The 13,734-nt window shown below is 42.6% G+C and overlaps 1 protein-coding gene across 1 annotated transcript in view; it reads right to left on the bottom strand.

Moving 5' to 3' along the window:
• PTGIS (prostaglandin I2 synthase) overlaps positions 1–13,734 on the bottom strand; it is an 83,983-nt gene that overhangs the window by 5,593 nt on the left and 64,656 nt on the right. Inside the window, exons 8-9 of the mRNA XM_061631340.1 lie at positions 10,499–10,680; positions 4,395–4,546 (exon numbers count right to left, since the gene is read on the bottom strand). Coding sequence (XP_061487324.1) covers positions 4,395–4,546; positions 10,499–10,680 — 334 coding nt within the window. The remainder of the gene's footprint in view (positions 1–4,394; positions 4,547–10,498; positions 10,681–13,734) is intronic.

Below are 13,734 nucleotides of genomic sequence, written 5' to 3'. Positions count from 1 at the left end.
AGAGCGGGATATAAATAAAATAAATAAAATAATATTGTCTCCACTAACTGGCAGGGAGTTTGTGGGGTTTCAGGCAGGGATCTCTCTCTGCACTACCTGCAGATGTCAAGGACTGAACCTGGAATCTTCTGCATGTACGGCAAAAGCTCTGTCACTAAGCTACGGCCCTTCCCAATGTAGGCTGCTCCAAGCACCTCTAAAGAAAAGCAAGCGTAATAAATAATGGATGCACCATGATAGAGATGCCTGTAGGCAAGGGACAGTTCAGCAACAGTATATTCCTAAGTGCACATTTGAGGTTTTGCTACCTTGGGCACAACATATCACATACCAAGCTGAATGCAGCTCACCAGCATGTATGATAGCTCCCCAAAGGATTGGTAAATCTCATTTCTGCAGTTGTGGGTAGTCAAACATCTGGTGAGACAGAGCTTGATGGACAAAAGTTGTCAGGGCCAGCCTGAAGGGGAATAACAAATAGTGTTGCCCCACACCAACAAGTCATGGTGCTTAGTATCTAGAGATGTGAGAGAACTCTGTTCTAAGTGGATGCAAGCATGGCCACTGAAGCAGCTTGCATGTTTGTTTGAATCCTGGAATGGAAATCAGTTGACCGAAAGCAGGTAGTGTTTGCTCACATCATGTGTGTTGTGTGTTTTTTTTTAAGTCCACAAATGATACATCAGTAATGACATAGTTTTAGCATTGTGTGTGAGAGAGTTCCCCACAAGGAACTCTCTCTTGCACACCCAGACTGAGGAGGACTGAATTCCCCTGTGCATCAGCTGATGCACAGGAGTTCAATCTTGCTTTTTGTAGGGTTTGAGTGTGCCAGTGTTTATGTACCCAAACCAAGCAGAATTGAATATATGGTATGAAATCGCAGAATAATAGTAACAATAATTATGACAGAAATTAAATTTGGCCAGCAAGATGAACAACATAGTATTGGGCAGAAGCCAAACTGCGGTGGAATGGAAACAGTGTTGCTTGTGACAAATACAGGTTGCAATGGAAATGCATTCATTATTTATTTTAAAATATTTATGTACAGCTTAATATTTCATAAACCTCTATGTGGAAATTGCTGCCTTCTTGTATCCTCAACAGTGCTCAAGGCTAACCAGATTATTTTGGCACCTGAGGCAGAAAATCTCAAAAGTGCGTCTCCCTGGGAGTACTAAAAATACAAAAATAATTTTTTTTTTCAATAATTTTTATTCAGATTTTCATAAAACATACAAGACGAAATCATAAAACATTCAAAGACAAAAAACAAAATCAAAAATAGTTAAACAAAAAGAAAAAAAGAAAAAAAAAACAAAAATAAAAAATAAAGAGTAAAATATTGACTTCCCATTTGTCAAAGATCAAATCAGTTATAAGTCTATAATATATAACAATCCTGTCTCTTAAGTCATATTATAAAATCACTTTCCTCCAGTAGTTATCTTACTTAATCATCAAATCTCATAAACATTACTTTATTCTTTCCACAAAAAGTCAAAGAGAGGTTTCAATTCTTTAAGAAATATATCTATCAATTTTTTTTTCCAGATAAGCATATCGATTAATCCATCTCATTACTAATTATGATAATCTTATTGTCATAACCATAGTCAAAATAAACATTTCAATTAATCCATCACATCAGAATCTGTTAGGTTCAGTAATTTCAGTAGCCATTGTTCTATTATCCCTATTAGTTCCATTTTCCATCTTCCATCTTCAGTAGTCTTGTTAAGTCCAGTAATTTCAGTATCCAATCTTCCATTATCAGTATTCCATAATAATCTTGCTGTCAAAGCCATAGTCATATAGTAAGAGTCTGATGGGAATTACCTCTATCCCAAATATTTTCTTGCCATCCATTCTGAATAGGTTGCTGAAATACTGCTGTAAAATCATATCTCTGTTCTTTTTTTCAAAATACACTGGGTCATCTCTTGAAAGTTTTTCCATTGTCACATGGCTGCAGTTAATTCCATAGATTTTCTCTATATTGGGCTCCATCACATCATTCCAGTCCAGAAGATTATCCATGCCATTGATAACTTTATCTCTAGAATCTTCATTAATTTCTTCAGAGATAACATTGAGTTCCAAACAATAGATTTTATTTCTAAAGTCCATAGACTCCAAATCTTGTTCCTGTTCCACGTTTGTTCCAATCTCCGGGATCTCCTCTCTCACAGGGACCCCTGTTCCAGTCTCCAGGGTCTCCTCTCTCACAGGGACCCCTGTTCCAGTCTCCAGGGTCTCCTCTCTCACAAGGACCCCTATGTCTTTAATCTCCTGTGTCTCCAAACAATAGATTTTGTTTCTAAAGTCCATAGACTCCAAATCTTTTTCCTGTTCCACGTTTGTTCCAATCTCCAGGGTCACCTCTCTCACAGGGACCCCTATATCTTTAATCTCCTGCTTCATTTTACTCAATTCAATTTTCAGCTCCTTACAACCCTGTCGCAGGTTTTGTTTCGTTATCTCAATCTCATCCATTATTTTCTGAAACATAGTTATTTCCAGATTCTCAGCCACTTTCTTAATTGCCATTTTAAAAGAAAAATATAGGAAAACCACTTCTTATTTCAGCAACAATTGGGTTAATACTCCAAACTTGGTGACATCACAGTATAAACAGAGCAGACAGCCTTATCTCTCCATGCTTAAGTAAACAAAATGCAGTTCCCAGGATCGAAACAATTAATGGCGGTCGTCAGGAAACAGATTCGTCAAAATAAAATAGACCAAAAAGAGAGTAGTCTCAGACAATATAATATTCTTCAAAATAAAAATCTGGAATAGAAATCCCTCTTCTGTGTATATCTTTAGAATGCAAATCCAGGACAGCTTTTTGCAACAAAAACAGAGATAAGCTATTAATTAGTGAGTAGCAGAGAGAAGTTATGGCTCCCCAGTGAGATGTCAAAAACCGATCAATCTGGCAAATCTCTTTTAAACAGCAACAATTTAAGTCAAGTAAAAGAAAAATATAGAAAGAAGGGTGCTTGCCTGTTAGTGCGTTCTCTCTTAGAAGATAAGATGAACGTTCGCTTTATCAGATAGAGCTTGTTGTTGAAAATCCGTCCCACCTTCGTCGGCTGGACCTCGTCCCATAAATGAATGAGATCTGGTCGTCCCAACAAAAATAGGCTTTGAGGTTAATCTCTTCGTTTCTCCCTACCCGGGAGAAGTTTAATCAGTCAAAAAAAAAAAATCTGACTGATATATCTGAATAAGCTTCTTTTGAGACAGGAGCCCGTCTCAAAAGCAGGCACAGGCTAAGTCACCCTTCCCGGAAGTCCAAAAATACAAAAATAATTTTTAAAAATAACAATTAGCGGTCCTTTCATGACATCCAAGTTCAGGTGCCTGAGGCTGCAGCATTACTCTGCCTAATGGTAGGGCCAGCTCAGATCATGGATTTTGAAATAGATGGGAGACTTTGTCAACAGTTTTAATAAATGAGTTCAATCCACATAAACCATTGACTCTGAAATAGTTCAATACTATATTGTTTATTTGTATAGTTTACCAGGTTGCAATCCTAAACACACATGCAGAGCAAGTTACTCTGGTGTAAGTTGACCCTAATTCTAAACTAGGAATGTGCTATAATTCTGCCGAATTTTGATTTGGTACCGAATTTTCCATGAATTTGCTTATTTGCTATAGCTGCAGGTTGGATTTTTATGTGGTGATTTTCCTTGTCTAAAATATTATTAATATTAATTGATATTTCCTTTGATTTATCAATAATTCCTTCAGTTTATTGACATTTCCTTTTAAATATCAACATTTCCTTTAAAAATGTTGATATTAATGTCATTTTTTTTCTTCCGAGGGGGAAAAAGACAGGTCAGTAAATGCAACAGCTTGAGGACAAAGAACAACTCAAATCGATACCAGCCTGTTAGGTCAATGGAATGCTTTTGAATTGGCACAGGCCAATGGATCCCATCCCTATTCCAAACTCTGTTCAGGAGCCTCTAGGAGGGGTTACTGCTGGCTGAGCTGACAGGTGAGTGTAGGCCTGAGGTTTAAGGACTGGAACCTAGGTCACATGACTGAGTTGAACGGGGTTTGTCCCACCATGCCTCCAGAATGCCCTTTTTTGGGACTTACACCACTTAGGTTCTGAAGGCATACCTCTAGCTCAAGCGGGGTGAGGGACTTGGGAAAGCCCAAGATCTGCTGAATCCAAACTGTCTCATCCCAGTGGATCTTGTGTTTCGATTGCACTGTTACTAGGGAGTGATTCCCACTGAACACTGTAGGACCTACTTCTGAGTAAGCACAGTGCTGTTAATTTCTGTTTTAAGCCAACACTGGCTTCTTTTGATCAACGTCACAGTGAGAGGTGGGCATTATATCCATGAGAACAATTCACTCACTGTTTGATGCTATTGACTGCGAAGAACTTTCCGATACAGGTGTTTATTCCTGCTCCCCATGGCATGGAGTAATACTTGAGCCTTTTCCCTCCTTTATAGAAATCTGTTTTTTCTGTGCCATCCAAATTGAGGAATCGGTCATATTTAAATTTCTAAAAAAACAAGAAATTCAGAGTGAGCAAACATGTCTTTCAGGAAACATTTAAAATGCAGAGTGCAAGGATTTTAAGTCACACAGGACTCCATTTGGATTTTCTGGGGGGGAGGGGAACAACAATAATAAATGAATAAATGTTCGAGACACCATGTTTACATGGCTATCCTAGGTTTGTAGACCAGGGACAGGCAACATGGTGCCCTCCAGATGACATTGGACCACAACTCCCATCTTTCCTGACCATTGGCCATGCTGGCTGGGGCTGATGTTCAACAACATCTGGAGAGCACCATATTGGCTATCCCTGTTGTAGACTAGGCATCCACCCGAGAGTTCTCAAAGAACTCAAAGGTGAAATTGCTGATCTGCTAACTAAAATATGTAACTTGTCCCTTGGGTCCTCCTCCGTGCCTGAGGACTGGAAAGTGGCAAATGTAACGCCAATCTTCAAAAAGGGATCCAGAGGGGATCCCGGAAATTACAGGCCAGTTAGCTTAACTTCTGTCCCTGGAAAACTGGTAGAAAGTATTATTAAAGCTAGATTAACTAAGCACATAGAAGAACAAGCCTTGCTGAAGCAGAGCCAGCACGGCTTCTGCAAGGGAAAGTCCTGTCTCAGTAACCTATTAGAATTCTTTGAGAGTGTCAACAAGCATATAGATAAAGGTGATCCAGTGGACATAGTGTACTTAGACTTTCAAAAAGCGTTTGACAAGGTACCTCACCAAAGGCTTCTGAGGAAGCTTAGCAGTCATGGAATAAGAGGAGAGGTCCTCTTGTGGATCAGGAATTGGTTAAGAAGCAGAAAGCAGAGAGTAGGAATAAACGGACAGTTCTCCCAATGGAGGGCTGTAGAAAGTGGAGTCCCTCAAGGATCGGTATTGGGACCTGTACTTTTCAACTTGTTCATTAATGACCTAGAATTAGGAGTGAGCAGTGAAGTGGCCAAGTTTGCTGACGACACTAAATTGTTCAGGGTTGTTAAAACAAAAAGGGATTGCAAAGAGCTCCAAAAAGATCTCTCCAAACTGAGTGAATGGGTGGAAAAATGGCAAATGCAATTCAATATAAACAAGTGTAAAATTATGCATATTGGAGCAAAAAATCTGAATTTCACATATATGCTCATGGGGTCTGAACTGGCGGTGACTGACCAGGAGAGAGACCTCGGGGTTGTGGTGGACAGCACGATGAAAATGTCGACCCAGTGTGCGGCAGCTGTGAAAAAGGCAAATTCCATGCTAGCAATAATTAGGAAAGGTATTGAAAATAAAACAGCCGATATCATAATGCCGTTGTATAAATCTATGGTGCGGCCGCATTTGGAATACTGTGTACAGTTCTGGTCGCCTCATCTCAGAAAGGATATTCTAGAGTTGGAAAAGGTTCAGAAGAGGGCAACCAGAATGATCAAGGGGATGGAGCGACTCCCTTACGAGGAAAGGTTGCAGCATTTGGGGCTTTTTAGTTTAGAGAAAAGGCGGGTCAGAGGAGACATGATAGAAGTGTATAAAATTATGCATGGCATTGAGAAAGTGGATAGAGAAAAGTTCTTCTCCCTCTCTCATAATACTAGAACTCGTGGACATTCAAAGAAGCTGAATGTTGGAAGATTCAGGACAGACAAAAGGAAGTACTTCTTTACTCAGCGCATAGTTAAACTATGGAATTTGCTCCCACAAGATGCAGTAATGGCCACCAGCTTGGATGGCTTTAAAAGAAGATTAGACAAATTCATGGAGGACAGGGCTATCAATGGCTACTAGCCATGATGGCTGTGCTCTGCCACCCTAGTCAGAGGCAGCATGCTTCTGAAAACCAGTTGCCGGAAGCCTCAGGAGGGGAGAGTGTTCTTGCACTCGGGTCCTGCTTGCGGGCTTCCCCCAGGCATCTGGTAGGCCACTGTGAGAACAGGATGCTGGACTAGATGGGCCACTGGCCTGATCCAGCAGGCTCTTCTTATGTTCTTATGTTCTTATGTTCTTATGACGTTTCAGTTCCGAGACAGAAGAGGAAATTTAGAGCGGCTCCATAGGGCAACATCCATGGTAAGCTTTCTTCCAGAAACTCCATTAAAATTAATGGGGGTTTCCTTGGAGGGGTGGGAAGGAAATGCATCTTTATTGCATTGCTTTCCCCTAACCAATTGTCTGCCTTAGCTTTCTATGACACCCATTGAGCAGGACTCCTCATTCCATGATAATGGGGCAAGAGCATTTAGAACTGGCTGTTGAGTAGACTGATGCTCAGTGACTTTGGCTTTCCTTGGAAGTGGGGTTGGAGGAGTGGAAAAACGCTTCAAACCCAGAACCTACTCTACACTCGTAAGCCCACAGCACCAGTTTTCATTTCATTGCTAGGGTGCTGCTTTAACCATCAGGACTAGTGGTAGCTGGTTCCCGGTGGGGGCAGAGGGTAGGTGAAGCAGGAGCCGATGACAGGCAGAGCCAACTAATTCCACTTTTCTCCCCATCTTCCATGCTGCTGAGCTCTACAAGGGCAACAGCACTGAGACTAAGGAGGAGGAAGCTGATAGGCAATGCTACCTCCTGGACTGCTTGTAAATAAGAAGGCAGAAGTTGAGGTCTGGCTGAGGGCAGACTGAAGATGGTGGGACAGTGCCCCATTTGCCGTAATGGACCAGCCTTCATTATCATGACCACTGCCTTATCCTCTACTAAATCTGTATCTAGATCCTTTAGCAGGGGAAGGAAGAGCTTGGGGGATATATGTTTGCTCTCTAATAATAGATTCCTGGAAGCTTAATCTGGTAAACGTGGAGCATTTAATTGCGCATAAGGTTAACAATCTTACTTTTTTCTAATCTTACTCAGAGAGTCTCTTCCACTCCACATTAAACCTGTCATAGAAAGCTTTGCTGAGCATTCTAAGAAACATTGTAAAACATTTTTTGGACCCTAGAATAGAGTGCAGGAATTACTTGCTTATTGGGACACAGGTGGGCTTCGTGCAGCCTTGCAAACAATAATTTAATGAGACTTGTGTTTCAATATTATCAGCATCCTTTCTGCCACAATGGTCCCTGGGAGGCTGTTCATAAGAGGAAGCAATCCCAGTTTGATTCTTTGTTAACAAAGAGAAAATTAATGCAGGGGGGGCGAGGTGGGTTAGGAACACAAAGAAGGGGAAACTCATTGATATATTTAAGAAGTGGCTTAGGTTGTCACAGCAACAGCCAAAGACAAATTCCACTCATCACAACAAATTTAGACTGGTCTGCACTTAGCATTGTTTACATCATTCCATTTTTAGGTCTTACGTATACATCCAGAGAGTTGTTATTTTTATTCCTTGGATTGCAACCGAGAGCCAATGTACTGAGGAAAATTCACACACAATGTATTGTGCAGGTTCACACACTGCTGTCAACACCAAGAGATGGGACTTCTGTTATCGCCCACTTGAATCAGTTCACCCATCCAGCAACCAGTCACCAAGGGCAGACGAATCGAGGGTGGGAAGACCAAGTGCATGTGTGTGTGTGTGTGTGCGAATGAGCTCTTTGAGATTCAATACAGAAGTTCATGGCTTGTCAGTGTATTTATATCTGACTTGTAATGTTTAATTGGTGGTATAGAGCCATTAAGATGTTGTACTTCTGGGCACCCTTCCAAGAGTGGAACAGGTGAGCCAGGCCAGTATTGACAACCCCAATTCAGGCCCCTCTCTGGATGGAGGATTCCTCCAGTGTCAGCTAATGTGATGTGACATCCACAAGCAATGTGGGAAATCTGCCCATCCCTCTGTTGTCCCCCACTAGTCCAAATGGCAGACTGGGAGATCAGTGAGATCAGTAAGTCCATATGATGGACTGCACGAGGACAGTCTGCTTGTTTTTCTGTATCTTGGCAATGTTGTCAAGCATTACATTTTATATTGAATGTGCTTACAGACGTAAGAAAAGCCCTGTTGGATCAGATCCAAAACCCATCTAGTCCAGCCTCTTGTTTGCCACAGTGGCCAACCAAATGCCCTGGGAAGCAAGATGTGAGGGAAACTCTCCCCCTGTTGCTCCCCAGCAACTCATATTCAGAGGCTTTCTGCCTCTGGTCTTGGAGGTAGCATATAGTCACCATAACTAGCAGCCACTGATAGCATTATCCTCTGTACATTTGTTTAGTTCCCTTTTTAAATCATCTAAGTTGGTGGCCATTACCACACCTTGTGCAAGTGAATTCCATAGGTTAACATAGTTTAAAGTTATTGGGGGCAAACCGCAGAACTGATTCTGATTCTGCTAGTCTTTGACTAGGCACAAAACTCTGCAGAACATCCATAAGAACAGCCTGCTGGATCAGGTCAGTGGCCCATCTAGTCCAACATCCTGTTCTCACAGTGGCCAAACAGAAGCCCAGGGGAAGCTCACAAGCAGGACCTGAGAATAAGAGCACTCTCCCCCTCTGTAGTTTCCAGCAACTGGTATTCAGAAGCATGCTGCCTCCTACTGTGGAGGCAGAGCATAGCCATCGTGGCTAGTAGCCTTTGATACAGTTACCCTCCATGAATTTGTCTAATCCTCTTTTAAAGCCATCCAACTTGGTCACCATCACTGCATCTTCTGGGAGCCTGGGCCACCTTTCCTGACCACTGGTAATCCTGCACACACTCCCTCCCTCCCTTTTGAGATTCAGCAAGCATCTTCAAACCTATCTTCATAGCCTTAAGGTCTAGAAAATGAACTTCTTGTGACACTGGTACCAACTTATTTGTGCGAGAGTGGTGTGAAGAATCCTGGATTATACACAGTCTTCCCCATAGAGTTAGCATCTTTTTAGGCATGGGTTGTGATTCTGTGTTAATATTGTGCTGTTTTGACTTCTTAGTATAGGTTTGTGCCCATGTCAGGTTGCAAGAGCAACCAAAGTGATCAAGGGGATGGAGCAACTCCCTTACAAGGAAAGATTGCAACATTTGGAAGTTTTCAGTTCAGAGAAAAGGTAAGAGGAGACATGACAAGAATGTATACAATTATGCATGTTGCGGAGAAAATGAAGAAAGAAATTTTTTTCTCATAATTCCAGAACTTGGGAACATCCAGTTAAGCTGAATGCTGGAAGATTCAGGAGAGACATAAGAAAGTACTTTTTCACAGTGCATAGTTAAAACTATGGAATTCACTCCCACAAGAAGCAGTGATGGCCACCAACTTGGGCTGTAGGCACACTACTCGCTTCAAAAGCAGCGAGAATGGTTCTTCTGGCTGCGTTTTGAAGCAATTTTGCCCTTGGCTGGCCACACCTCCCTTCCCCACTGCTGACTTTGGACTTTTCAGGACCACCCACAGCAAAGTGCTGGGCCAATCACTGTCTATGCCTGAGCCTACAGCTACAGCCTACTGGTCACACCTGGAAGACAAATGGATTGATCTACCAATCAGCTGCAAAATATGCCAGAAGCTGGATTTTTTTAAAAAATGCACTTGAGCTGTTCCAACCAGGGTTTTAGAGTAAAAGGGGCAGAGTTTGATTGGCGTCATGTGCCCCCATTTTCAGAAAAGAGAGGTGGAGACACACTGGAACTGGCACACCAGTAATTGTGTCTCTACTCTCAGATGGCTTTAAAAGAAGATTGGGCAAATTCATGGAGCACAAGGCTTTTGATGGCTACTAGCCACAATAGCTATGTTCTCCACTTCCACCTCCACTATTGGACACAGTATGTCTGTGAATACCAGTAGCTGGGAATCGCAGGTCAAGAGACTGCTGTTGTGCTCAGATTCTGCTTGTGGGCTTCCCATGGGCATCTGGTTGGCCACTGTGAGAGCAGGATGCTGGACCAGGTGGATGTTTGGCCTGATTCAACAGGCTCTTCTTATGTTCTTAAGGGTGTTGCACATTGCATTATCACAATACTTAACCCTGTGGGTTTAAACAAACAACACAGTGAAAGGAATCTGTGGATGCAAGTCAGAATGGCATAGCTTTACCTCTGGCTCCTCATAGATTTCGGGGTCCATTTGAGGGCTTATAAATGGAAAGAGGCAAAGCCTGTCTCCTTTCCTCAGGTTGTATTCTCTGCCATCTGCTAGTCTCAGAGGCATGTCTTGAAGGACTTCTCTGGTGATAAAAGGTGCTGCTGTCAAACGCAGTGTTTCATTCAATGCACTGTCTGCACAAACAGGAGAACCAAAGGGGAAAATGATTGCATCCAATAAATATGCAAAGAGCAAAAGGTACGGGCAGCTGTGTGCAAAGAAGATGGCTCAGTGAAAATTTGCTTAAAATTCTTTAGCAAAGGTGAAATTCTTTAGCAATGTCAAGCCCTGTCTTTTGGGTCCAATGAAAGTTCATAGTTCAATGGAAGAGCACATGCTTTGCCTCCAGAAAGCCTCAGGTTCAATCCTGGCATTTCGAGGCAGGGCTGGTAGACACTCCTGCATGAAATCCTGGAGAGATGCTACCTGTCAGTGCAGACAAGGGACGGGGAGAAATTTTATTCAGTTTGCATTTATTTATTCATTGTTACATTTACACCCTGCCTTTCTTTCATCACAGAACCCAAAGCGCAACATGTGGCTCTCCAGGCACTGACCAGACCGAGACCTGCTTAGCTTCAGTAAGGTGGTGGTTTAATGTGCCTTCAGACCACACTCTGGGCTGAATTTAAAGCCGAAATTATCAGATTCGCACTTTCCATTACAACATGAGAACTGAAACACGGCCATCCTTCAAAATGCACACTCACCTGAATTTTGCGATGCAGTTCTCCAACTAAGCAATGTTTGCAAAAACTCATATATTTGGGGCAAGTGGGCATAAAAATATATTAGTGAAAATAATAAACAAAAATGCATTATATAGGGAGAAAATGCTTGCAAAACTGTGTACATTTGTCAAAACTGCATACAAAAATGTGTGTAGTAGGAGAAATTCTCACGAAAATGCTGGAGAATTTTCATGAGGATTTTTTTTAAAAAAAAAATCTCAAACTGCTGCAGAAATGTGGAGAACTGAATTTAAGATTGGAAAAATGAGAAAGTGAGAGAACCGAAATGGACAGATCCTTCCATCCCTTGGGTGGACAATACTATGCTCGATGGAGCAATGGTCTGACTCGGTATAAAGCAGCTTCCTCTGTTTCTTATGTTCCTTCGATTACATTTCCCAAAGGTACATTGCAGTGACACCCGGGCTTCCTGCTGCAAACACATTCAGTGTGAACAGCCGGCATCCGCTATTCCCTTCCATGATTTCTTTATAAAACTATCCAGCTCCTCACAATTTATAACAGTACATTTCTACATTTTAATACATTAGAATAAAATAACATAAATGTGATGGTTTGTATGAAGACTACTGTTTCATTACACTATATTTTTAGCTTTGTGTGCTGACCTTGAGTCCATTTTGATGGCTGAAAAGGCCATCAAATTTTCTATTTATAATGATGATATATATTATACAGTACTTATTGCACAGTACCATAGCAATTCACACTTTGTACTTACATCCCAAAGCCGTAAAAATGCCATCCAATTATTTAAGAACACAGTGTGGAAGGCCGGTGTGGGGCAAGTGTCAGAAAGTTAGGCTACTTCCATGTAGCCTTAGGTTCAGTTCCCTACTTGGCCATGAAACTTGTTGGGTGACCTACCTCACAGGGATGGCATAAGGATAAAATGGAAGGGGGGTAACAATCCATACTGCCCCGAGCAGCTTGGAGGAAGAGTGGGATAAAAAATGTAGCCACCTTGGCAAATAGTACATACACACACAAAGTACTAAATACATGAGCCTCAGAATCTTGCTTGGAGGATGTATTTGTAGACACGTGCTTAAGAAATCACGCTCATTTGAGTGTTTGCTATGGGAAAACTGATGTGTGATAGTGAGAAACCTGTGGCAAGTCAAATACAAGTGTCATGTTAAATGTGAACCAGCTCTTGCCTCCTTCATTACATACGAGAGAAAATATGAGAGACTAGCAGGGCCATTCCTAGCTTTTTGGGGCTGGGGACAAACAGGGCCCCATGCTTTGGGGGGGAGGCAGAATCTGTGCCTGGTAGCGGCAGCCACAACCAGCAGCCCTGCTGCCTCCTGCCCATTCAGCAAGACTCCCCACCACCTCCTTCCTTCCTAGAGCAAGGCAGCGAGGGAGGAGGTGGGGGGTCCTTGCTGGCACTCCTGCTGCTAAAGCAGTGGCAAAGAAAAGTTGTGGTAGGGAGGAGAGAGAGGCTACCACCTCTAAAGCAACTGCATAAACAACAACTACAAAAAGTAAGCCTGGAAGAAGAGGAGGGACAGCAGAGGCAGGGGCAGTGGAGTCTGGTGGCTCCAATGTCAGTGGGGCAGTGAATCTGCTCTGGGATTTAGTTTGAACTTTCAAGGAGCTGTCCAAGGTGCTTTCAGCTCCTTGAAAGTTCAGAGTAAAACCCAGAGCAGAATCACTGCCCCACTAACATCGGAGCCACAAGCCTCAACTCAGCAGGGGGGAGAGGAAGGCCATGGGGGGCACACAGTGTAATCTACCCTAGGCCCCACACCCTCCACAGTGATCTGTGCTCCTCTCCCCCCTGCTTTTGTGCTAACACTCAAGGGATTCATGGAGCACCATCTCTTATTTATGTAGTACAGCAGAAGTAAGGGGAAAGGACAGCAAATCCCACATGCTTTTATTTAGTGGGTGTGTATAGCACATGAAGAAGCTCTTAAAGCATTTTCACACGTGAGATTGGGCCAAACTACATATTTAATGCAAAAAAATAACAAATCCAATGGGCTCCATCTATTACAGAAAAAGCTCCTTTGAGAGGAAGACATGCGGGGAGCAATCTACCACTTCCCCACTACTTTCCCCCCTCGTCTCAACCGACAGCTTTCCCTCTCACCGAGTTTTAGAAGCAAGTGTGCCCTCAAACACATCTGCTGCTTCAGTGCGGAGGGGGAGTTGAGCTTGGGAGGGGGGTTGCAGTGGAAAAGGAGTGGACAGTATCCCCTCCCTGCCCCTGCTCTACATACTCTTGGAAGTGAGGATGATGACTGTCCAGGCCTCTCAGTAAGATCCCAACATCTGGGCAGGTTCAGGCGGAAGCAAGCGGTCCTTGAAGTACACTGATCCTAAAGCCATAGAGATTTAAAGGCCAGGTGAGCAGTAATAGTGTTTGGAAGTAGAATGGAAGCCAGTGCAACAGTTTAAAGGCTGATGGAATATAGCCTGGGTGTC

Source organism: Rhineura floridana, chromosome 6, assembly GCF_030035675.1.
Source record: "Rhineura floridana isolate rRhiFlo1 chromosome 6, rRhiFlo1.hap2, whole genome shotgun sequence".
Lineage (NCBI taxonomy): Eukaryota > Metazoa > Chordata > Lepidosauria > Squamata > Rhineuridae > Rhineura > Rhineura floridana.
Note: the sequence above shows the minus strand (reverse complement) of the source record. Positions and strands in the feature narration are given on the sequence as shown.